Below are 27,358 nucleotides of genomic sequence, written 5' to 3'. Positions count from 1 at the left end.
GACAACGTCCAATGACGAAACGCGTAGGGCGTGGCCTAGCGTACATGCACTCTCTCTCATAAGGCGGCGGCGGTGTTTTTATTCCTTGTGAATTACAAAGTTTTAATCTACATATATGTGAGTAGCCACTTGTTTGTTTAAATAAAGGCATTGATTTATAATACAGTTTTGCACTATGGAAGTCTCTGTATCTCTTTTTATATGAGCAAATGAGGAACAATTGAACAGCATACCAGACCAGCTTTACATAGCGACACAGGGGCTCACACTGTGGAGGCGAGTTAACCCCTGCAGGGGCAGGGGAGCTGGTGAGTGCGGCAATTTGCTTCATGCATGGATAATGCACCGGTTGTTTTTCAATATACACCAAGGCACTGAGCACAAGGCACTTTGACGGTTTATGAAAAATTATTGGAAGAATAAAAATTTTTTTTAGAGGGACTGTACTCTCCTTGAGGATTGTTTTCCAAACAAAACTTTTCCTTTTAAAAAAAATTTTTTAGAATTGTAATTTTTTTCAATTAATTTATTTTTTCATTGTTTTTGGTTTCTTGATGCACTTTAAAAAATGAGTCTTGTTTATGCACAGTAAACGTAAGCTAATCAGGTACTGGATGCACCAATTCACACATTAGCACTTTAGCACTTTTTGCACAGTAGTTGTTTAATGGTTTTTTATTTCTTCTTGTATTTTTTCACTGCTACATAAGTTCTGTATTTGGTTTATAAAAAAACTTTTGCACCAATATATGTTATTTACACTGTGATTCAGCAACACTAAAAATTGAAGTGGTAATTCAACCCTTATGCGATTTCTATGTCATGCGATTTTCATTTACGAATAGCAAGCGATTCATTCTACTAGTATAGAAGAGCGCTGTAACTACCTCCTCATTTTCATATAGCTTTTCCCTACCCATTCATTTGGGAGTTTTTTGGTAGTGGCAGCCTCCCTTTCAAGCATTTTATTTTATTTTATTTTATCACTTTTTGGCTTCTTGTTATTTTTGGCTTCTTGTGATTTCCAACTATTGTCTCCATAGCACAAACCCCACCCTTCTTTTTCTCAGAAAGAACAGTATATATAATATAAAACTGCATTCAGGGCCCTGGGCAAAGCAATAGGGATAAAAAGGGATGTGAAATTATTTGATACAATAATGTAATCTGTACGATTACAGTGTACTGTATGTGTAATGTGTTTTTCACTTTTTGAATTTGACACCGGGCTCCGTCCCCATGCGTCGCGATGTTCGCAGGGAACGAAGCCTGGCACTGTGATAGATCGAGCGGAGTACACAACCTGTGGACACAACGGGGAGGACATTGCAGGATCTTGGGGACAAGGTAAGTAACTTTGCCTGGATCCTGCGATGCAATCCTGACTGTGGCTCGGGGTTACCGCAATCCCGAGTGTACCTCGGGGTTACTGCTTTTGGTAATAAAAATTCACCCCGAGCCACACTCAGGATTACTGCTAGGGTGGTGAAAAGATGCAGCTTTCAGCTCCTCCAAATTCTGTCTGCTCCAGGTTTAGCGATCCCCCCCTCTCTGAGTTTATGTGGTATGGTTTGAACAGATAGCCAAGGACAGCTTGAAGATCAGCATCAGGAGATGCACAGATTGTGCCTCAAAACTAAAACACAGAATAGAACCCATGCAGAAGTTCAGAGAGAGGTTCTGGGCAAGCGGAGTCCAGTGTATTCAGAAAAAAAGATCCCAACCATGAGATAAAAAAAATGCAGCACTGGTCTTTTTTTTTTTTTTTTTTTTTTTACTTTTTATTAGGTTGAAGAAGGGGTAATGCGTACAGTATGTCAGATTTTATTGCTGTCTGTGACTCTATAATGCAGACTTCCCCTCTGTTTTTCAGTGAAAAGAGAGAACCGGGGTGCCGGTATGAGAAGGCATACACTGAAGAATCCACACAGATGTCAATATCTCCACTCTACAATGTTGTTGCTGTCACTGTCATAATCTGGGACTGGCTTTTAAAATCAGTGGCAGTTGGTATTCACTCTCTCTCTGACAATGAAAAGTATGACAATGCTAACTAGAGCTGCTGTCAACAGCAAAATCCATTCTAAAAATTAAATTCATCAGTTTACAATGCAACCTATTCCAAAATGTATTCAAAGAACAGCAATATAATTAGCCTGGTCAGTTAGTCAACATGGTGAACCAATGCGTCAGATCTTTTCATTTTCTGTTTTTCATGTCTATTTTTATCCTAAAACTGTCTTTCTCATTATCTGCCATTTTAGACCAATAGATGGTAAAATAATGCTTATATATTATGCATGGAGTTGTGCAGTTCTGAGCTGGGTTTAAAGTCAATATGAGTAAGGATTTGTGACTCTTTCTATAATGTCACAGTGTGCGTCACTTACCATCTTTGCTGAAGAAATGTCGTAGCACTAAAGGGCAAGACTGCGTGACGGTTTCTCCAAATTTAGCTTGGTCCCAGCATGTTACATTATCCCATACTCCCAAACATCCTGTCAACAAATAGAAAGATAATTAATGTTATTTTTTTTCTCAAATATAATTTTACTGAACATTGAATATTCACAGCTGAGTGTTAAACAGCTGACTCGAGTAATAATCCTACAATGGTTCGACGTTTGGGTATTTGTTCTACTGTCATTTAAAGATAAACTATATTGGGGTCAATTTTGATTAAATTTTTTATTTTAAGTTTTCTATTTTTGATAGTTTGACTTATATTTTCTTTTTACTAAGTATATAAAATCTAGCAAACATTTAATACATATGCGATCTCACTAGAATCATAGAGCATTATGAGTTTGCTAAAGAGAGAGCAGAGAGGAAGGGAGGGGAAAAAATTCACGCCTCTGACTCCTACTGGTGTGTGTGATGCCGCGTACACACGACCTGACTTGCTGGCAGAAAAGGTCAGATGAAATCATTTCATCGGATATTCCGATCGTGTGAGGGCTTCATCTGACTTTTTTCTTCCAAAATTCTGACGGACCTAGAAATAGAACATGTTTTAAATCTTTCCGACGGAATCATTCCTATCGGGAAAACCGTTCGTCTGTATGCTGGTCCGATGGACCAAATACGACACAAGGGCAGCTATAGGTTACTGGCTACTGAACTTCCTTCTCTAGTCCTGTTGTACGTCATCGCATTCAAAATGAACAGACTTTGGTGTGATCGTGTATAGGCAAGTCTGTTCAGTTGGAACTCCATCGGAAAGACCGTCAGAGTTTATTCTGACGGAAAGTCCGGTCGTGCGTACGTGGCATAACACACACTTAAACCAGAATTTTTGTTTCATTCCTTTTGTTGGAAGGTGCAACATTGTTTTTTCACACATACCCCCTAGCAGTGGGGCATGGGGATAAGAAAGCTTCAACTCACATAGATGTGCACAACCTATTGCATTAGGGTGTACACCCCAAAGCTCAAACATAATTGCCTGTGTGTGCACATGTGTATATATACTGACAGTGTCAGCAGAGCAATGGATGGCATCAGTAGGGCAGCGGATGGTGTCAGTAATTTTTATATTTATTATTGTTTTTACTTTTTTTTTATAGGAAATATCAAGTATCTAAACAGGGAGAACCTGTGTCACAAAGAGTGAGGTGTGCTCAAACTGGCTGCCCTCCAGCTGTTGGGGAACTACAAGTCCCATCACACCTCTGTCTGTGGGAGTCATACTTGTAAGGCCGCGTACACACGGGCGGACTGTTCGCCCAACCTTGTCCGCTGAACAGTGTTTGGGCGGACAGTCCGCTCGTGTGTGGGCTTTCAGCGGACAGTTTCAGCGGACAGTTGGACGGACAAAGTCTTTCGGAAATTCCGAAAAACTGTCCGCTGAAACTGTGTTTGAGCGAACAGTCCGCCCGTGTGTGGGCCTGTCCGCTGTACTTTCGAAATGAGCGGACTGTTCCCGCTCGGAAAGTCCGCCCATTTCGAGCGCGTGTACAGGTAGGCGGGGCCCGCGAAGGAGACGTCGCGGGCTCCGCCGCCTGGAATGGGCTTAAAGGGGAACCCCTACGCCGAAAAAAATCGGCGTGGGGGTTCCCCCAAAGTCCACACCAGACCCTTGTCCGAGCACGCTACCCGGCCGGCCAGGAAAGGGGGGCGAGCGAGCGCGCCCCCCCTCCTGAGCCGTACCAGGCCGCGTGCCCTCAACATGGGGGGGTGCCTTGGGGAAGGGGGGGCCGCGCGGCCCCCCCACCCCAAAGCACCTTGTCCCCATGTTGATGAGGACAAGGGCCTCTTCCCGACAACCCTGGCCGTTGGTTGTCGGGGTCTGCGGGCGGGGGGCTTATCGGAATCCGGGAGCCCCCTTTAAGAAGGGGGCCCCCGGATACCGGCCCCCCACCCTATGTGAATGAGTATGGGGTACAATGTACCCCTACCCATTCACCTGTGAAATAAAGTACAAAAAAAAACACAACACAGGGGAAAAATATTTTATTGCACAGCTCCGGGGGGTCTTCCGTCTTCGGGGGTCTTCTCGCCGGACTCCTCCGCTATCTGTGTGTAGCTCTTTTACTAGCGGAGGAGTCCGGCTTTCTTCCTCCCCGCCGCCGGCCTCTTCTCCCGACTTCGGGGGTCTTGTCCCCCTCTTCGGTTCTTCTGCCGGGCCACCGCGCCTTCTTGTAGCTCTTTTACAGGCGGTGGCCCGGTCTTCTGTCGCCGCTGCCTTCCGTTCTTCTGTCGCCGCCTTCGGTTCTTCTGCCGGGCCACCGCGCCTTCTTGTAGCTCTTTTACAGGCGGTGGCCCGGTCTTCTGTCGCCGCTGTCGTCGCCGCCGCCGCCGCCGCCGCCTTCCGTTCTTGTTCTTCTTCTTGTTCTTCTTCTTCTTCTCCTGGAGATGTTGACTCGACGAGCTCTCCGGCCGGAATGCCAGGGCCGCGCTGTGCGGTCACTTATATAGTGACAATGGGGCGGTGTCACATGGTATATGTCACATGGGTTGGTCACATGGTGACCCCGCCCCCTTACGATGTCATAGTCCCCATGTGACATCAACCCATGTGACCAACCCATGTGACATATACCATGTGACACCGCCCCATTGTCACTATATAAGTGACCGCACAGCGCGGCTCTGGCATTCCGGCCGGAGAGCTCGTCGAGTCAACATCTCCAGGAGAAGAAGAAGAAGAACAAGAAGAAGAACAAGAACGGAAGGCGGCGGCGGCGGCGACGACAGCGGCGACAGAAGACCGGGCCACCGCCTGTAAAAGAGCTACAAGAAGGCGCGGTGGCCCGGCAGAAGAACCGAAGAGGGGGACAAGACCCCCGAAGTCGGGAGAAGAGGCCGGCGGCGGGGAGGAAGAAAGCCGGACTCCTCCGCTAGTAAAAGAGCTACACACAGATAGCGGAGGAGTCCGGCGAGAAGACCCCCGAAGACGGAAGACCCCCCGGAGCTGTGCAATAAAATATTTTTCCCCTGTGTTGTGTTTTTTTTTGTACTTTATTTCACAGGTGAATGGGTAGGGGTACATTGTACCCCATACTCATTCACATAGGGTGGGGGGCCGGTATCCGGGGGCCCCCTTCTTAAAGGGGGCTCCCGGATTCCGATAAGCCCCCCGCCCGCAGACCCCGACAACCAACGGCCAGGGTTGTCGGGAAGAGGCCCTTGTCCTCATCAACATGGGGACAAGGTGCTTTGGGGTGGGGGGGCCGCGCGGCCCCCCCTTCCCCAAGGCACCCCCCCATGTTGAGGGCACGCGGCCTGGTACGGCTCAGGAGGGGGGGCGCGCTCGCTCGCCCCCCTTTCCTGGCCGGCCGGGTAGCGTGCTCGGACAAGGGTCTGGTGTGGACTTTGGGGGAACCCCCACGCCGATTTTTTTCGGCGTTGGGATTCCCCTTTAAGCCCATTCCAGGCGGCGGAGCCCGCGACGTCTCCTTCGCGGGCCCCGCCTACCTGTACACGCGCTCGAAATGGGCGGATTTGCCTCCTCCTTACGTGGGCGAGTCCGTTCATTTCAAAAGTTGAGCGAACTGTTTGGCAAACAGTTTGCTGAAACAGTCCGCTCGTGTGTGGGCAAGTCCGCTCATGCAAATTTTGAGCGGACTGTTTGCCGAAACTGTTTGACGAACAAGGTTGGGCAAACAGTCCGCGCGTGTGTACGCGGCCTGACTGTTAGCCTGGCATTGCTTCATCGGACTTGTAGTTCTGCAACAGCTGGAGGGCTGCCAGTTTGAGAGCCCTGATCTAATGGAATGTGGTCAGGGTGATGACAACCATGACTAAAGTCAGATCAGAATCTAAACAACTTGCTCCACAACAATCAAGAACGCTAATGCTTTAGATTGTTGTCAGTCATACTGAATCATAGGTTTTGACTTATGCTTTATTTAATAGATTTAATTAATTACCAAAAATGTGTCCACTATTTAGAATACCAAAGTGATTCATATACATATTTTTTGGAAAGAAAGGAGTGGGGGTTTGTTTGTTGGTGGTCTTGTCTTTTAATTTAATTTTATATTCTATGTTTTTTGAAAAGCAAGAAAAAAAATAGAAAAACTGAAACAAGCAACTTTTCACTGTAATCTTAAAACAACTTGTTATATTAGAAACAAAGCCATTTTTCCCTTCTACTGGACCAAGTGCTAAAAAATCAGCTATTTTTCGCTTATAGCAATGGTTGAATTTCTATCTAAATTTTGTAATGTTTTTTTTTTTAAGATTTTTGTATTTTTTAAACCAGTAAAGAGTTATATGCCAAATAATGGCTACTTTAGGCATAGGTTGCCTGTTGAAAGTTGTATTAAACCCAAAAATAAACATTTAATATATTGCAGTTTACCAATTCTGAGATGTGATGGCTGCCAGAAATTCCTTGCTTTTTAGCCCTGAATGAAGTACATACCTTATACATTTCTTTTTAGTAAAAGAAACTAAATGTTTGGCTTGTTGCCATGGGTTATAGCAACATAAAGTCACTCAATGAATTTCAGTGGCCAAAATAAAAATTTAACATACTGCAACTCTACAGATCAATCTAAAAACATGAATTATAGTTTGATACTATTGTACATTGGTACTTCAACCAATCAATCAATTCTAAGTAAGCAAAATATGTTTAATTTCATTCCCTTTCTGTTGACTTAGCTTTTGTCACCACATTGGCCTAGGCTCAATGGCTCAGAACATTATAACATCATTGCCACAAGACAGCTCAATTTAAATGATTTATAAGGTGTACATTTTATTCTACTACAGTGACTTCCAGCTTCCACAGGGATCCCACAGGTATGGCACATACATACCAGTACTTATATTGGTTCAAGCAGTAACTATGGAAAAATTATCATACCTGGAATTTATCTTGAACCACTTGTCTGCCAATGTACAATATACTGTAAACGTCATGGTAGAAAAGTGGTTAAATCAAGCTCATAGCTGCAATATAACTCACTGATACCGTCAGGATGCTTTCAGGGGATTCCTCAACAGCGGCAGAGGCAAACACTTTAATAACAGATCACAAATGACAAACTTTACACTGGATTGGTAATATGCTCACTTAGGTTTGGCTCTATGCGTCCAGGCAGGAGGAGAGCAGAGGAATGACCTTCGTTAATGTCAGACCTCTCTCTTCTGTCCCCTGAGTGGTCAGTGGTCCATGGCCCAACTCCCAAGACAGACTACCCCAGTCATGCATCACATCTACTGAGCTCTGGATATGTGTGTGTGTCCGTATAGCCACAATAACTTCAGTCCCTTTGAAGAAGAAGGCATTGAGTCTTTGGCTAGCCACTTTAGTTGTTGCACTTTGAACTCCTATTGGGTAATGTATGCTGTTAGTATTTGGATAACAGAACAAACGCTGTGATTGCTTAACAAGGCATCTGTGGGATATATGTTCTGGCAAGTGAAGGCAAAGTGAAAAATGCTGTCCACATGCACTGTTTTTGTTTCCTGCAAATCCTGCGATCGAGGCCCAAACGAAACATCATGAAACAGGCAGGCTATTCAGTTAGCCCGACTAGCTACCTTACAACTGGATGCTTCATGCTGTCGGTGCAGGTGTGCCTGGATATGCACCTGGAATCCCCCTCTCAGGCAGGGTGTCCCCCCAATTGGCTGTGGATGCCAGGCAGGAATCGTATGCCAACCCAGGAGGCAACACCTCTTCCCAAGTCTGGTCTTCTCCTCTGCCTTGTGGTGTCTGATTAGCCCCAGGCAGACAAGATGGCAGACAAGATGGTGTCCTTTCCTTTCTTTAATCCTAAAGGCAGCTGGTCTGTGTAGTTCAGTCCCCCTAGAGAGTTATGGGGCCATTTTGTAATGGGTACTACATATCACAAGATGCATTGCTGCAGTACTCCTTGAGTGTCATTGGTTCCCTCCCCTTGCCAATGAGGAAGTGGGGGGGGGGGCAGGGTGAGCTGCTCTATCTGTATGTTTTCTCACTCACTGCACAGTGAGAAGAGGAGAGGGAATGGGAATTACCCCCACAGGAGCCGACAGGCTGCAAATCCCTTGTGAGAGCCTGTGTGTCTGTGTTAATCCCGGTGGCAGCTGGAGAGAGATGTGGGTCCGTGGGGCACCCGCTACACATACTATATGTATAATAAGAATGTTATTATCTTGTAACGGTGGTGGTACTCTCTCAGCGATGTCAACAGTTCCTTTAAAGAACTACTGCGAGTGAAGTGAATAATCCTAGAATGGATAGGACAACTGTAGAAAAGCATCTGTGGGACATTCACTTTTTTTCCACAAGAATTATACCATATCACCCAGCTTGAATTCCAAGAGAGCTCAGTGAAAAATTTGTATATTGCTCGAAATATAACACTTCAGGTAGCTGAAACCAGCCAATAGGATGACACTAGTCAATATGTAGAAGCTTTAGCGCTGTTGTTCAATTAACTGGAATACTGCAAAACATGGAGAAAGGCTCAAGGTGGATTTAGACCACATGCAGAGATTCTACAGGAACCACCAAGCCCTAATATGCATAGATTGGATTTATGGTTTAAATGCTTGGCTCACATAGTTGGTGCATCATTATCCAGTCTACAGGTGGATTTAAGCCTCATACACACGATTGGCTTTTCTGATGGGAATTGTGTGATGGCAGGCTGTTGGAGGAAAATGTGACCATTTGTACACTCCATCAGACAATTGTTGGCCAACTTTCCCTGGACAAATGTTGGATGGCAGGTTTATAAATTTTCCGTAGACAATGGTGTGTTGTCGGATTTTACGAGCGTTTGTACACAAGTCCGTCGGAAAAAAGTCCAAAGTACAAACACGCATGCTCGGAATCAATGCTCACCAAACACATTAGCAGAAGGTGCCCAAAGGGTGGCGCTAAAGAGATGAAAAACCACGTAGTACTTCACTACGTTTGTGTTTGTTGGCCAACAATTATGTGCCATCTGTATGCAAGACAAGTTCCTGGCCAATGCCCTTCAGACAAAAGTCAGACGCTTTGTCTGCGGAAAATACGATCGTGTGTACAAGGCTTTAGCGTGGCATTGAAAATGCACAAATATGCCACACAGGCTTCTGCAGGGACCACTGAGACCTTACAGGATCCACTAAGCCCTTATATGCATGGCTCAGTGTGGTCTAAATGAATTGTTTATATAGTTGGTGCAGATGGATATAAACAGACACAGGTAATGTAGATATCCCACACAGGTTTTACAGGGACCAGTGAGACCTTATATGCAGGGCTTGGATGTTACTTAAGATTTTTAAGAGCCCACTGAGCAGGTGACCAAGAGAGGCAGACATATGATAGTCCACTCATTCAAGAGGTTCAAAAAGTATAGGTTTCATACCAAACATAAAGGTAAGTTAATCTATCACGTAGAGAATGAAAAACGCCACCAATAAAATAGTTAAAAAAAATAAAAAGTGTTAAATAAATTTTTTTATTAAATAAATAAAAATAATATACATTTTTTGAACATCCCTGTTACCCCCATACACACCCCCATATAAAAGCGAATGTCAGAGTGAAAGCAATCATTTTGGGGCTATAGTTCAGGGTTACCTTTAACTGTAAAGCTGTAAAGGTTTTAAAGCATCACCTATGGAGAATTTTTTGCAATTCCATGGACATGTGCAATTTTACGACTTGACCCGTTTGGTATCTATTACCTCAACACAAGTCAATCTTTTATATTTTACCAAAAAAATTAGCATAATGTCTTTGTTTGCACTAAAATTTATTTTAGTGTATTGTCTTCTTGAAAATATGTATTTGATAAATAAATGAGCAAATATCATAAAAAAAGCTACCACTATTTTATTCTCCAGGGTCTCTGCTTTCAAACAAATAATAATCCTTTTGGGGAGTTTACAGCAATTTATAGCAAAAACTGCGATTTTAACATGTTTGCAAAAAATTGCCCCAGTAGAAAAGTGGTTAAGCAAATTGTGCAGAAGCAAGGTGTAACACCTCCTGCAATGTACCCAAACACTTATCTCTCTAGTTTCCTTGCCTGAAAATACTCTCAACACTCTAGTCTACGTGGTGTGTGACCTTCCATTCCTAGCTTTATGTCTGCTGTGCTGGGGATTTAGAGATACAAGGTAAAGCAACAAAAACAACATTACTCATTCCCACATTTCCACACCCCACTTCTGCACAGGTTGTTTAACCACTTGTCTACTAGGGAAAGTTTTAGCACACATGTTAAAAATCGTCATTTTGACTACAAGAGTGATTAAATAGAATAGCAAATATATTGGAAGGAAAGCAAGTTTGTGAAAATATCTTTCAACTCTGCTTTAAATGCAAGTGGCATACACAGCCTCAATTGACCCTGTATTAGTCTATTACAGCCCCCTGTATGGCAGAGCTTCAACTAAGAGAGGGAGCCAGTAAGTTATACTGTAGGGTCATATTGATAGGAGGGAGGAGAGAGCACAGTGACAGAAAGAAAGAGCTCATCAGTAAGCTGCTATTCCTTCACGGGGGATAAGACTGGACTTGTGCACAGCAGAAAATTTTGTTTCGTTTTGGTTCATTGTCATTCGTAAAATACATAATTTTGTTCTGTTATATTCGTTATGTTACGTTAATATGTTTTTGGATAATTCATTATTTCTGTAGAGTGTCGATATTCGTTATACTGAATCTCATCTCTAATTATGTTGAATTCATTCGTTATATGCGCTATAATTTTGTTTGTATTTGTTGAAATTCGATATTTATGTATATATATATATATATATATATATATATATATATATATATATATATATTCGTGATAATGATTCATAGTTTGGAAAGTCTTTGTTTATTGAATCTTTTAATACGCACAATGACAATATCTCTTCTCCTCTGCTCAAATACAATACAACACCCTTCTCACTCAGTTCTCAGGAATGCACTTTGCCAGTAATCCAACCTCCAGCACAAAATGAATCAGCTGATTGGACTGCAAGATTTACTTTAAGTTGACCTTTTGTTTCATTAGATCTTTAACGAATTACCGAATCATGTTGAATTAATTTGTTATATCTGCTATAATTTCTTTCGTATTAATTGAAATTAGTTTTTGTTTTTTATTTGGACATTCGGATGCAAAATTCGGGCAAATTTTGATCCGTTACAAAACGAATTGCACAAGCCTAATAAGACTCATACGTGTTATGTAACTGCTTGCCAACCGCCGGCTCTCGTTGCAGGAGGTCGTCATAGGACGCCCTTGCCTTTTCAGCACACCAGGGGGCGCACCGCCTGGGGACTCGATGCGTGTGCCCGACAGCCACAATGTCCGCCAGGCACCCGCAATTGCCTGGTAACGCAGCAAGACCCTGGATCTGTGTATGTAAACACACAGATCCACGGTCCTGTCAGAGGAGAAGAGACCGATGGTGTGTTCTCAGTACAGATAAACACTGATCGGTCTCCTCCCCTTGTCAATCCCCTCCCTCTACAGTTAGAATCACTCCCAGGGAACATATTAACCACTTGATCACCCCCTAGTGGTTAACCCCTTCTCTGACAGTCCCATTTATACAGTAATCCATGCATTTATATAGCACGAATCGCCATATAAATGTGAATGGTCTCAAAAATGTGTCAAAAGTCTCTGATATGTCCCCCGCAATATCGCAGTCATTATCAAAATCGTGGATCACTGCCATTACTAGTAAAAAAAAATAATAATAAAAATGCTATAAATCTATCCTCTATTATGTAGGAGCTATAACTTTTGCGCAAACCAATCAATATACGCTCATTGCGTTTTTTTTATACCAAAAATATGTAGAAGAATACATATTGGTCTAAACTGAGGAAAAAAAAATATTTTTTTATTTTTTTAAATTGGACATTTATTATAGCAAAAAGTAAAAAATATTTATTTTTTTCAAACTTGTTACTTTTCTTTTGTTTATAGCACAAAAAATAAGAAGTGCAGAGGTGATCAAATACCACCAAAAGAAAGCACTATTTGTGGGGACAAAATGATAACAATTTCATCTGGGTACAGTGTTGTACTGCGCAATTGTCATTCAAAGTGTGACAGCGCTAAAAGCTGAAAAATGGCTTGGGCAGAAAGGGGGTGAAAATGCACTGAGGAGATCTATGGTCACAGCATATACTTTAATTTTAATATTATAATAGGAATACAACCAATAGTTTGAATAGTGTTTGACAATCCAGTGTAAGCTTACTTGAAAACTCCTTTTATGTTGTGAGTTCTGTCTGTCTGTTTCCCTTCTTTCACAACTTCCTAGATTCCCTGCATGATTTGCAACTTCTCCTTTGCTCTTTACTTTTGATTTCTAAGGACTACATATCCCATGGTACCTTGCTGCCTGCATGCAGTGATTTCTGTACTGACTCCACCTCCTGAAACTCCTCCTCTCAGCATCTCTGAGGTTCAGAAGGCAGGTTCTATGAAATGTGAGACACATCAGTGCCTACTCACAGGGCATAGTGAATACATGTCAAAGAACATAAATGTGAAGGGGGCATCACAAAGTAGGTTTTCAAACTTCAGGGTCATTCAGATTATTAGAACTAGGCTTGAAATAATTGAAATACAATGTGGAAATTAATATTTGATTTTACATTTTGATTTTAAGAAACGCTTGGAGTGCAGCAGAGAAAAAAAAATCTGGTCCCATCCCTGTGCTATGTAGCAGGGTTGTGTAAAGCTCAGGACTGGATGGATTGAAACTCAAATCCGTAAGCACTGCAGTAAAAACAGCACCCAGATATGTATTCCATCTGCATGTTTATCTGCTTCTCTATACCGTATGCTTGCATGTTATTGCTTTACGCTCACTGTCTGCTGCTGACGCTCTGCCTTACTTTGCATCTGCCTGGATACATTATGACCTTTTGTTGAGAGACTTCCATTTATTTCATATGTGTTCCATTCAGAGCTGGTTCACTAACATTTATTTTCAGACTTATGGTATTTGTTTGACCTACAGCCAGATAAACTGTTTATATGAATCCACATCAGTTTGAGGGGCCATAACAGACCATTGATGGAATCTCCGCACGGTCCTTTATTCTTATAACTGTCCACCACTGATGCATAGGCTTGCATGGTAGTTTTTAGCGGTGTCTAGGCGTAATTTTTTGGTTAAGACAACCTTGTCTATTTAGATGGTGGAAGGTGGGAGTTTTTCTGTTATTTTGTATTATTTTGTGATTGATAAAATCACATTTGTAAAGAGTTGTTCACTCTCTACCAGGGGATTTTTGTGATTCCACCATATACATATTTGGGATGATGCTAGCTGGGATCTGGATCCACCATATTGGATAAATAGTTAGGCTTCTACCTATGGTCTTTTTTGTGATTTAAGGATCTTTTTTGATCTATTCATCAAGGCCCAGGCATACAATATCTCCCATCTAATAACCCCTGTTTAATAAGATTTTGATGATCAGCTCACAGCTGACCTCTACAGGTTTCGGTGGTATTCAGCTGTGTTGCCCCTGAGTCGTTTCATATGTTTTTCTTTATTGCAAACCTCTTTCTGTACAATCACTGATTAACACATGATCCTCCTGCAAGATAGCGAGATCCTTCTCTTCTTTGCAATTTCTGAACCCCAAATGTGTCCTGAAGAAGTGTACAACGAAACGTGTAGACACGTTAGGGCTCACATCATGTATCGATTCTTATTTGTATATGTGATTTTTATTATTTCTTTCATATCTCTTGTCTTTATACCATATGTACTTTTCAATAAATGTTAAATAATTTTTTGTACTCCCAGTGTTTGTTGTGCCTTTAAAGTCTGACCACGTTTTCTTTGAATTCCCTTTTTTTTTTTTTGTGATTAATACTGTGATGGAACGTCCATACACTCTGAATGAGTGCTTTCGTCATATACCACTTCCTCCCAGCCTGAATATAGATATCAGATATTCCAACCGCTCACAAGCACAAAACAAGATGACACTTGCTTAGCTGCTCAACATGGACTGATTTATTAGAACCAAAATGGCAAGTATTTATAATACAGTAGAAGAGGAGCCCCCCCTCCCCCCCCCCCTCCTGCTCATATTATTCTAACAATACAACTGTAGCCAGAAACCGAATTAACCTGAGCTAATTATCTAAATCAACACTGGACTCCTTCATACAATTACAGGGTTAATTAGCACAAACAACAATAGGTGAAATACTCTTTAGAATCTGTGTCAAGCCAGTCTAGACTCATTTACATTATACAAGACAACAGACAGGTGGCTGGAGTTGATGGTATTAGCATCTAACGTGTGTGTTCCAACAGCATGAGACAACACACATTATATATACATATATACAGCATTGAATCTGACTAGCACAGATTATAGTGGGGTTCTCATTCACCATGTGCCCCTTAAAATCCAGAGCCCATAATCGGTCTCCAAGAGGCTCACATTCAGTCCCCTCCAACAGCCTTGGTCACGGCTAGGTCTGTCACAAATACATTTTGTATTTTTTTTTTATTTGCTTCTTTTTGATTATATTAGTTTAGTAGGTTCATAAAAGTGTTACTTTGGATCGTACCTCCTTTCTGGTACTGTCCCCACCTTTTTCATATGCTTGGTATTGCCACAGAGCCCCACTTATATGTGACAAGTGAGTGGATGAGTAACAGATAGTACCTATATACCTATTATATCCAAAATCCCCAGTAATTTAATTAGTGTTTGGATATGTTTACCTGTTTGCCTGATGTTCAGCTTTAATTGTGTTTATTCTTTTAGGTTAAAAATTAACTGTATAAACTCGCCCATCTACAGTACACTAACTTATCAGAAACAGTTATAAAACAGGATTAATACATCTATCACTATGCAGCATTATCATTAGGTTTCCATTACAAATGCCTCTGACAGTATAAAAGACGGAATCATGATACTATTTTTAAATGCAGCACGACTGTCCTGTCCTGATGATCAAATTCTTCCTGCTGAGTTTATTCGGTTGTAATTTTCTTAAAGAATTAAATGTGGAATTCTATAATAGAGCATGGTAAAAAATACTATAGACTCGCAAGAGGATTTTAAAGCACGGCTACACGTTGGGGGTTATTTACTAAAGGCAAATGGACTTTGCACTACAAGTGCACTGGAAAATGCAGTCACTGTAGATATGAGGGGGGCATACAAAGAAAAAAAACAGCATTTTAGCTTGCACTTGATTGGGTGATAAAATCAGCAGAGCTTCCCCTCATTTCAGATCTTCCCCTCAGAGATACATCGACTGCACTTCCAAGTGCACTTGTAGTGCAAAGTGGATTTGCCTTTAGTAAATCAACCCCATTATCTTTAAAATGGTCCTGAGCTGTATATATGTATCATGATCTGTGGATTCAAATGGCTGGGTTCACACTTGAGAGCGCAGAGGCTCACACCAGGAGTCCGGTGCATCCCCATTCACCGTTTCAGGTCAGATTTCAGCCTGAATTTTGTGCTAAATTTGGACCTGAAATGGACCAAAAGATGCACAGGACTCCTTTGCAATTCACACCAGAGCCGCTGCGGAGATGTGTGAACCGGTTCCATAGAGAGCCAGTCGCCATCTCTTGCTATGCGAATTGGATGCAGTAAATCCTCATCCAATTCGTACTGGTGTGAACCCAACCTAACATTGTCAAATGGAAAAATTATGTCCATAAGTGCAAAACTATTTAGGCTGGGTTCACACCAGTGCGAATTAGATGCGGGTTTGTCCACGTCCAACTGGCATAGCAGGAGAGTGTGACCGGCTCTCTGTGGAGTCGGTTCTCACATTTCCACAGCGGCTCCAGTGTGAATTGCACAGGAGTCCTGTGCGTCTTTTGGTCTGTTTCAGGTCCAAATTCAGTTCAAAATTTGAGCTGAAATCAGACCTGAAACAGTGATTGGTGACGTACCGGACTCCTGCTGTGAGCCCCTGTGTTCTCAAGTGTGAACCCAGCCTAAACATTATCCACATGAACTTTGGAATGATCAGTTTGTTAATCCATAAAGTTTTTTTTTATAAATTTAAAGAGCCAAGCAGTGTGCATTCAGAAAAAAAAAACAAAAAAAAAAAACAACATATTTTAAATTAAAAATAATAGCAACAGAAAAAAATAATATTTTTCATATTCCATACATAGATTTTGCCACATGCTTTATTTCATTTGGACAACATTACTTTTTCTTCATATTCCCTGCATTGACACCGAAGATCAGTGGCGAAGAACTATCAGTGGCGTAAACATTTTAAAAAAAATTTATTTGGCTCTCCATCAAGTGACCTTTAAACTCAGTGTAGACAAAAGTCAACATTAGCTATCTTATAGATAACATCTAGAAATGGTAATTGCCCTGACATTTTTTTTAATAATAGCAACTTGTAGTGTGAGAATGCTTCCTCTGACTCTAGTGTCACAAGATGTGAGGTGAGATTTGGTGATGTCACTATAATTCTGCTCACTGTTCTTTATATTTGAAGTTGTACTTGACCTGTAGTACAAATATCGCCCTGCTTCTGCTGTATTCATTTTGTGGATCTGTTTATTTCTGAATCTCTCCTGCTGATTTTGGGATACTTTCCCATAAGTCTTCAGATTACATCTCCTGTACCATATCCGCAGTCTCTGATCATCTCTAGTACTATGTCTGCAGTCTCTGACCATCTCATGTACCATGTCTGCAGTCTCTGACCATCTCCTGTGCCATGTCCAAAGTCTCAAATCATTTTCTGTATCATGTCTGCAGTCTCTGACCATCTCCTGTACCATGTCTGCAGTCTCTGATCACCTCCAGTACCATATCTACAGACTCTGACCATCTCCTGTACCATGTCCAAAGTCTCTGATTATCTCTTGTATCATGTCTGCAGTCTCTGACCATCACCTGTATCATGTCTGCAGTCTCTGACCATCTCATGTACCATGTCTGCAGCCTCTGGCCATCTCTTATACCATGTCCACAGCCTCTGATCATCTACTGTACCATGTCCACAGCATCTGACCATCTCCTGTACCATGTCCATAGCCTCCGATCATCTCCTGTACCATGTCCACATTCTCTGATCATCTCCTGTATCATGATTGCAGGCTCTGACAGTCTCCTGTACCATTTCCAAAGTCTCTGATCAGGTCTGCAGTCTCTGACCATCTCCTGTACCATGTCTGCAGTCTCTGACCACCTCCTGTACCATGTCCAAAGTCTCTGGTCATCTCCTGTACCATGTCCACAGTCTCTAACCATCTCTTATATCATGTCCGCAGTCTCTGGCCATCTCCTGTACCATGTCCGCACTCTCTGATTATCTCCTGTACCATGTCCACAGTCTCGTACCCTCTCTTTTATCATGTTTGCTATCTCTGACCATCTTTTGTATCATGTCTGCAGTCTGAGAGGGAGCCTGGAGAGTAGTCAAGAATAGGAGTGCCACAGGGAAGGGGGTCACAGGAAGAATCAAATGCGTGTGTACTGTGGAGAGGAGAATATAGAGAGAACCATCTGACTGAGCCCTGCACAATGTACCTGAGAAGAGATCAGTGACAGAGCAGCCAGGCCAATCTGGGGGGTTCGCTGATGTAAGGCGGGAGTGAATACAGTAAGGTAAGGGGGTCACTAATATAAAGGTTCCCCCTTATATGAGTAACCCCCTTACCTTAGTGTATTTACTGTGCAGAAGGTGGTCACCAAAGTCCCCCCCCCACATCAGAGTTCCTGGCATTCCCTCTTAAATCGGTGTCCTCAGAGTTCCCCCTTACAACAGAGTCTGCAGGATTCCCCCTTACAGTGCAAGAGGAAACTCTTCAGACCTTAATGTAAAGGCCAATGCTGCAGACCCTGATGTTAGTGGGAACTCTAATGTAAAGGGGAACGCTGTGGACTCTGTGGGGCCCTGATGACAAGATACCTCCTTATATTGGAGCTCTCCTTTACACCCTAGTCTGCAGAATTTCCCCATACATCATGATCCGCAGCATTCCCCTTTACATCAATGTTCCCCTTGCACTGTAAGGTGGAATCCTGCAGACTATGGTAAAAGGGGGGGACTCTCTGTTGGGTTATACTAACCTGACCTTTATGAAATAGGGAACTGTGCTTCTTGACTTAAACACATCGCTAATAGCATTAGCTATATGTTTATAGGTTAAATATTGATATTTGCTATATTTTGCACTTTAAACAGCCATTTTATATCTTACAAACCAACTGGGGGAAGGGGGGGTAAAAACAATCCTGTTTTCTTCTATCCCTAGACCTGCAGAAGGCCTTTGATACGGTCTCCTGGTCCTACATCTTCTATCTTTTTGAGAAGCGGGGCTTCGGGGCTCGCCTTCCTTGGCCTTCTGTATGCACTCTACTCTCATTCGAAAGCCCTAATACGCCTCCAAGGGCATTATTCCAAACCAATTGACATCACAAGGGGTACCAAACAAGGGTGTCCCTTATGCTCTCTTATACTTGCAATAGTTATAGAAACCCCAGCAATTGCCATCCACCATAACCCAGACATAACAGGAGTGACCTGTGGGGATCAAATGCACAAATGCAGGCTTTTTTCCTACAACATCCTTCTTTTCCTAACCTCCCCCCTCACTATACTCCAAAACAAACCTATGTCTAATTTTGAAAAACTTTGCCAAAATCTCAGGATTCCGAGTTAATTTCTCCAAATCTCAAGCTCTCAATGTTTCACTACCTCACCAGACAGTCACCTCGCTAAAACAATCATTTCAGTTTGAATGGAGCCTCAATGGACACCTCAATACGTTATGTCAGGAAAGGTTCCCTCCGCTGGTAATATCAATCATTTGGCATGCAGTACTGCGATCCACCAGCAGGTGTCTCCTGCTGGAAATATGTAATCTTTGGTCCGCAGTACTGGTGTCCACCAGCGGAGGGATCCTGGCAGTGTGGAGCAGGTTTTGCCTTCTACAGTCAGGCGTCACATGACTGACAGCAGCCATTATAAATACCCGGCAGGTGCACACACACCTCGCCTTGGTATTGTCCTTGAGCCCTGACCTGCAGCCTGTTTGATACCTGATACCTGATACCTGATACCTGATACCTGATCCCTGTCCTGTGTTCCTTATCCCATTTGCTGATCTCCCCATGTATGACCTTGGCCTGGCTTGTGACTCTGATTCAGGACTGCCCTTGTTTATTTGCTGATCCTCTGTGTATGACCCTGGCCTGCCTATCGTTTACGGTCCTTGCATTACCCATCTATTGTACATATCTGTCTGTTGTTGTTTGGGGGTCTTGTTGGTTGGTTTATTGCACTGTGTATTTATATTATTCACTTTCTTTAATAAATCATATTTCACTTATACACGTTTGGGTTTCCTCTGTTGCAGTCCACACAGTTCTGGTCTTATCTGATACATGACAGAATACCAAGGCCATCTCTGACCAGAAGTGGCTACACAGAGGAACCATCTTGGTTCAGGTTGCTTACTGAAATGAATTTAGAAGTGATTCGTTATTATGCTTTGTTGGCGTCTGAGAGTGGTGACTATCTCCGCCAGACACTGAAAGGGTGGACCAGTGATAAGCTGTTGGAAACCATTCGTTTCGCTCACTCCTGGGTTGATCAGGGCTGTATGTTGTTTGGGGATGTTCAGCCGTTAATTCAAATCTGCACAGAGCTGGCCCTGCCCTGCATCCCAGGGGGCCAGGATGATTTTTCTCCCCCTTTCGGTATTAATCAAGTCACATCACTGGTATGGCTTCTGGAAGATGATTCCCCTTACTTTTTTGAGCATTACACAGCCTGTTCCCAACAGATGATAATAGAATGTGTTGATTCCGTACAATCCCTTGTTAGACAGGCAGTATGTAACCCGCAGTTTGTGCAACCACTACTTTTAGCATGGTCTGGTATTTTGCAATCAGCCACAGCCAGCCCACAACAAACCCTCTCTGCTACCAAACACCTGCCTGCCCAAGAGTCTCTTCCTCCATCACCTATGGCAACTTCAGTTTCAGCCCAATATACTCTACTCCCCACCAAATATCAATACCCTGTTTCTTCCTGCTGCACATATCCTGCCTTTAATCCAACTGCCTCTTTCCCATGGCCCACTATCCCTCAAGAACTTCCCCCAGCCACTGTTACCTCTTCCCAGCCATATTCCAAACCTTCTCTCCAGTCTGCTTCATCCCCTACCTATAGATCTGCAGCTACCTACAGGCCTTCAGTAGCTAAATCTAAAAAGAGACGGAAGTTCTTTCCTACCCATTTGATCCTGCCAGTAACGCAACCTGCCTCCACATCAACCAACCTGCTCCAGTCTGCCTGCATGCCAGCTGAACCTGATCACCCACCTGATTCTGCCAATCATCTGCCTGCTATCCAGCCTGATGTCCCGGCCTTCCAGCCGGACGCCTTCCAGACTGATGTCCCGGCCTTCCAGCCAGACGCCTTCCAGCCTGATGTCCCGGCCTTCCAGCCTAATGTCCCGGCCTTCCAGCCTGATGTCCCGGCCTTCCAGCCAGACGCCTTCCAGCCTGATGTCCCGGCCTTCCAGCCAGATGCCTTCCAGCCTGATGTCCCGGCCTTCCAGCCAGACGCCTTCCAGCCTGATGTCCCGGCCTTCCAGCCAGACGCCTTCCAGCCTGATGTCCCGGCCTTCCAGCCAGACGCCTTCCAGCCTGATGTCCCGGCCTTCCAGCCAGACGCCTTCCAGCCTGATGTCCTGGCCTTCCAGCCTGATGTCCCGGCCTTCCAGCCAGACGCCTTCCAGCCTGATGTCCCGGCCTTCCAGCCAGACGCCTTCCAGCCTGATGTCCCGGCCTTCCAGCCTAATGTCCCGGCCTTCCAGCCAGACGCCTTCCAGCCTAATGTCCCGGCCTTCCAGCCAGACGCCTTCCAGCTTGATGTCCCGGCCTTCCAGCCTAATGTCTCGGCCTTCCAGCCAGATGCCTTCCAGCCTGATGTCCCGGCCTTCCAGCCAGACGCCTTCCAGCCTGATGTCCCGGCCTTCCAGCCAGACGCCTTCCAGCCTGATGTCCCGGCCTTCCAGCCAGACGCCTTCCAGCCTGATGTCCCGGCCTTCCAGCCAGATGCCTTCCAGCCTGATGTCCTGGCCTTCCAGCCTGATGTCCCGGCCTTCCAGCCAGACGCCTTCCAGCCTGATGTCCCGGCCTTCCAGCCTGATGTCCCGGCCTTCCAGCCAGACGCCTTCCAGCCTGATGTCCCGGCCTTCCAGCCAGACGCCTTCCAGCCTGATGTCCCGGCTTTCCAGCCAGACGCCATCCAGCCTGATGTCCCGGCCTTCCAGCCAGACGCCTTCCAGCCTGATGTCCCGGCCTTCCAGCCTGATGTCCCGGCCTTCCAGCCTGATGTCTTGCAGTCTGATGTCCCGGCCTTCCAGTCTGATGTCTTGCAGTCTGATGTCCCGGCCTTCCAGTCTGATGTCTTGCAGTCTGATGTCCCGGCCTTCCAGTCTGATGTCTTGCAGTCTGATGTCCCGGCCTTCCAGTCTGATGTCTTGCAGTCTGATGTCCCGGCCTTCCAGTCTGATGTCTTGCAGTCTGATGTCCCGGCCTTCCAGTCTGATGTCTTGCAGTCTGATGTCCCGGCCTTCCAGTCTGATGTCTTGCAGTCTGATGTCCCGGCCTTCCAGTCTGATGTCTTGCAGTCTGATGTCCCGGCCTTCCAGTCTGATGTCTTGCTGTCTGATGTCCCGACCTTCCAGTCTGATGTCTTGCAGTCTGATGTCCCGGCCTTCCAGTCTGATGTCTTGCAGTCTGATGTCCCGGCCTTTCAGTCTGATGTCTTGCAGTCTGATGTCCCGGCCTTTCAGTCTGATGTCTTGCAGTCTGATGTCCCGGCCTTTCAGTCTGATGTCTTGCAGTCTGATGTCCCGGCCTTTCAGTCTGATGTCTTGCAGTCTGATGTCCCGGCCTTTCAGTCTGATGCCTTCCAGTCTGATGTCCCGGCCTTCCAGTCTGATGCCTTCCAGTCTGATGTCCCGGCCTTCCAGTCTGATGCCTTCCAGTCTGATGTCCCGGCCTTCCAGTCTGATGCCTTCCAGTCTGATGCCCCGGCCTTCCAGTCTGATGCCTTCCAGTCTGATGCCCCGGCCTTCCAGTCTGATGCCCCGGCCTTCCAGTCTGATGCCTTCCAGTCTGATGCCCCGGCCTTCCAGTCTGATGCCTTCCAGTCTGATGCCCCGGCCTTCCAGTCTGATGCCTTCCAGTCTGATGCCCCGGCCTTCCAGTCTGATGCCCCTGGCCTTCCAGTCTGATGTCCCGGCCTTCCAGTCTGATGCCTTCCAGTCTGATGTCCCGGCCTTGCGGTCTGATGCCTTCCAGTCTGATGTCCCGGCCTTGCAGTCTGATGCCTTCCAGTCTGATGTACCGGCCTTGCAGTCTGATGCCTTCCAGTCTGATGTCCCGGCCTCGCGGTCTGATGTCCCGGCCTCGCGGTCTGATGTCCCGGCCTTGCAGGCCGATGCCTTCCAGTCTGATGTGCCTGCTGTCCAGCCTGACGTCCCAGTGCCTGCCTTCCAGCCTGACGTCCCAGTGCCTGCCTTCCAGCTTGACGTGCCGCTGCCCGCCTTCCAGCCTGACGTGCCGCTGCCCGCCTTCCAGCCTGACGTGCCGCTGCCCGCCTTCCAGCCTGACGTGCCGCTGCCCGCCTTCCAGCCTGACGTGCCGCTGCCTGCCTTCCAGCCCGATGTGCCAGCTTCCCGGTCCGATGTGCCTCTGTCTGCTGCCCTGCTTGAAGTGCCCGTTACCCAACTTGATGTGACTTTGCTCATAGCCCAGCTTGACGCAATGGACTTTCCCCAGCAACTGCTAGTTGGAGCGTCCGGAGGTCGCTCCTTTGAGGGGGGGTACTGTCAGGAAAGGTTCCCTCCGCTGGTAATATCAATCATTTGGCATGCAGTACTGCGATCCACCAGCAGGTGTCTCCTGCTGGAATTATGTAATCTTTGGTCCGCAGTACTGGTGTCCACCAGCGGAGGGATCCTGGCAGTGTGGAGCAGGTTTTGCCTTCTACAGTCAGGCGTCACATGACTGACAGCAGCCATTATAAATACCCGTCATGTGCACACACACCTCGCCTTGGTATTGTCCTTGAGCCCTGACCTGCAGCCTGTTTGATACCTGATACCTGATACCCGATACCTGATACCTGATCCCTGTCCTGTGTTCCTTATCCCATTTGCTGATCTCCCCGTGTATGACCTTGGCCTGGCTTGTGACTCTGATTCAGGACTGCCCTTGTTTATTTGCTGATCCTCTGTGTATGACCCTGGCCTGCCTATCGTTTACGGTCCTTGCATTACCCATTTATTGTACATATCTGTCTGTTGTTGTTTGGGGGTCTTGTTGGTTGGTTTATTGCACTGTGTATTTATATTATTCACTTTCTTTAATAAATCATATTTCACTTATACACGTTTGGGTTTCCTCTGTTGCAGTCCACACAGTTCTGGTCTTATCTGATACATGACACGTTACCTAGGCATCTCCTTGATGGCCAAAACAGAAGTCCTTTACATACACAACTACCCAGCACTCTTCAAGAAACTGGAGGCTGACCTTAAACTATGGTCAAAACATGAACTATCCTGGCTAGGTTGGATCAATTCCATGAAAATGACCCTACTTCCAAAAATCCTCTATTTCTTCTGCTCATTCCCTATACCGATCAGGAAGGACCGCCTAAAATTGCTACAAAGTAAAATACTGAAATACACATGGGGCAAGATGGGTTAAAGCATTCCGCAAAGCACCCTTTTCCTCCATAGGCGCAGAGGAGGGCTCGGTCTCCCAAACCTACATAAATATTATTTGACAGCCAGACTAGCCCAATTATCCACAATTTATTCCAGGTATGAGAAACTGGACTGGGTAGCTATAGAATGGCAGGCCACCCCCAACTTCACACTAGATTTCTTACTGTGGTGCCCCCTCAAAACTAGGCCACCCATTCTTTCACCCACTTTATCCCAGTCCTGTGCACTGTGGGACAACCTCATACGCTCCCCAACCTACGTCTCAGTGGGTCGCCCTCTCGCACACCTTTTCCACAACCCCAAAATCGCTCACAGGCTGGACATTACAACATTCAAATGGTGGTCGGATAAGGGGCTATACCGGTTAGGGCACTACTTCACTTCCAGTGGACCAATCACCCTTAGTTACTTTATCAAAAACCTGGGTCTCCCAGACTCGGAAAGATTCCGTTTGCACCAAATTTCCCATTTCCTACACATGATTTGGAAGGATAAACCTCTCCCCCCCAAATTTACTTCCTATGAGTGTGGACAGGCCATGGAGCAGAGGGGGGGGGGGGGTATCTCTGTGATATACTCAGCCCTCACTTGCTCTACAGATAAAACCTCTTACATGAAAGCTTGGGAAGCTGATTTCCAGTTTGATGTCCCGGCCGGAGATTTGGAGACCTGGCAGGCTGCACTTACCTGATCCTTCAGAGGGATCCAAAACATCTCCCTCATGGAAGCCAGCGTAAAACTAATAACCAGATGGTACCTTACCCCAACCAGGCTAGCGGCCTTCTACCCCTCGGCAAACCCTCTCTGCTTCAGAGGATGTCATCACCTGGGCTCCATGGCCCACATATGGTGGGAATGCCCCAAGATTCGCTCCTTTTGGAGAAAAATCTTCATCATGATTTACAAGGTGATGGCTTGCCAGATCCCCCGATTCCCAGAGGTCACTATTCTCAATGAACTACCCAAAGCCTTCCAAAGGCTAATCCACTTCATCTTTCTAGGCACTAAAATCACAATAGCCAAAGCCTAGAAACAGCCAAAACCATCATTGCAAGTGGTTAAGAGAAAGGTATCATGGATTATCTTCCAAGAAAAACTTTCCAGCATCCTGACAGACTCCCCAACGAAATTCCAAAAGATCTGGGGGCCTTGGGCCCAGTACGTGGGTATTACCCTCATTCCGGGGGTTCAGATTCCCAACAATTCTTGACTCATTCTCAGGCACACTTTTCCGACCACTCCTCATTCGGCACACATCTGTTATCCCACCCCGTCCTCATCCCTCTATAGGACTTCCTTCCCCAACCCTTCCCTCTCCTTTCTTCTTCTCATCTATCTATTTTCACTGTCTTCCTACTTACCTTTGATGGTTATTTAAAGACTATTCAGTCTGACAACACCTTTTGATCGTTCCCCTAGGGGCTTCTAAAACATTTCAGGTCTCCTGTTGAATTAGTCCTGGCAGGTATGGGGAATGCTCGGGGGGGGGGGGGGAACTTCTCCATCTGGCACAGTTATATCCCATCAGGGGTGCCGGGGGGGGAACCCCTCCACCCTTGTTGCATAACCGAGAGTCTGATAATGACATGCCCGGGATTTCTTCATAGGACATCTAGCTTTACAAAGCTCTCACAATGTTGAGAGTTTTTGGAGCAAGCTGCAGACTGTAAGAGTTTTGTATTATGTTGTATATTTCAGGAGGCCTGCCCTCCTGAATTTTGCTCAATGTTCAAATTCACATGTTTTTTCCATTTTGAAAGTAAAAAAAAAAAAAAATGGCCATTTTATGTACTTTTTTGAAATGTCAGTAAAACAATTTGGTAAATTCCATGATTTTTGTCAGTAAAAAAGGTGCTGTTTGTAAATTTTGGGCATCCTCCCAGTAAATTTCACTTTGGGGGTTGGCAACACTGACACTCACTCAGATCTGGCATTTACAGTATCTGGTCATACTGTGGATTCAACGTCTTGAACTGTACACTTTCTATCTCCTTTCTTTTACATACTATGCGCAGATCACATTTGCTTGGAGGTATGCAACATAGATGTGGTACAGTGAGCTTTGGTAACATACAAGCATGTAGCATTTTACCACAATTTACAAGAAGGTACCACATGTTATAGCACAGCAGTATAACTCGCCACACTGCTCTGTGGGACATGAAATAAATAACTTGTGGGACATCATTTTGTGCACATTAAATAAAGTAAAATGCACCCCACAGCAACCATCACAGTGCATTGCAGCCAAAAATTTACATCTATAAATCCTTCTATAAGTATTTGCATGTCAGGCACGCACTGGAGGAGAAGTTTAGAGGGAGGACCTTAGAATGGAGCGCAATCCCAGTTCTTCAAAAAATAATTAATGCAGAAACAGGAAAAGGTGTAATTTCGAAAATATACCCACATATAAACAAGGGGAGAATGGGAGGGATAGAGACCCCTATGTACAAGAGGAAGTGGGAAAAAGATGTGGAAGATATCTCCGAAATACAATGGAATCGAATTCTTGAACTGGCTCCGTTGGTATCACTCTCTCCCTCTCAGAGGATGTCACATCTGTTCTTATTATATAGAACCTATTATACTCCTCGTAAACTTTTTCAATTTGGCTGACGGCCGGATGCAAGCTGCCCCCGGTGCAGGGTCATGGAGGGAGACATGATTCATATGTTTTGTAGATGCCTGAAGTTGATCCGCTACTGGACGGAGGTGACAGGAACCATTGATCGGGTTTTTGGAACCTCCACCAGGATGGAGGCGAAGTATTGTCTCCTGGGATTAGTTGAGGGAGTTGGAAACCCGGGAAGCAGCCAGACGGCGGTCCTGAGATGCCTATTTCAGGCAAGGAAATTGATTGCCCTAAGGTGGTTGTCGGTGTCGCCTCCGCCCGGTAGAGAATGGATAAATAGCATGAATGTGGTAATTCTTAAAGAGAAAGTGTTATATATAAAACAAGGGACTTTAAAGAAATATGACAAGATGTGGAAACCTTGGTGGGATGCCAGAGGGATTGATATGTGAATAATAATAGAGTGAAAAATAAATATTTTAATGATGAAAAGTGACCCAGTAAGAATTAAAGTAAGAGGAAAAATTAAGAGGGGGGAAGTGTGCAAGAATGGGGATGGGAGGGAAGATTGATAGAGTGGGAATCTAGATTATATGGAACATCAGC

General features: G+C 44.8%; 1 protein-coding gene across 1 annotated transcript in view; it reads right to left on the bottom strand.

Annotated features, from left to right (window-relative positions):
• VIPR2 (vasoactive intestinal peptide receptor 2) overlaps positions 1-27,358 on the bottom strand; it is a 169,258-nt gene that overhangs the window by 83,175 nt on the left and 58,725 nt on the right. Inside the window, exon 3 of the mRNA XM_077491134.1 lies at positions 2,391-2,498. Within this exon, the coding sequence (XP_077347260.1) occupies positions 2,391-2,498 (108 nt within the window). The remainder of the gene's footprint in view (positions 1-2,390; positions 2,499-27,358) is intronic.

This window comes from Lithobates pipiens, unplaced genomic scaffold, assembly GCF_037356315.1.
Source record: "Lithobates pipiens isolate NorthernLeopardFrog02 unplaced genomic scaffold, aLitPip1_a1.2 Scaffold_19, whole genome shotgun sequence".
Classification (NCBI taxonomy): Eukaryota; Metazoa; Chordata; class Amphibia; order Anura; family Ranidae; genus Lithobates; species Lithobates pipiens.
This window is presented reverse-complemented; position numbering and strand designations above follow the sequence as displayed.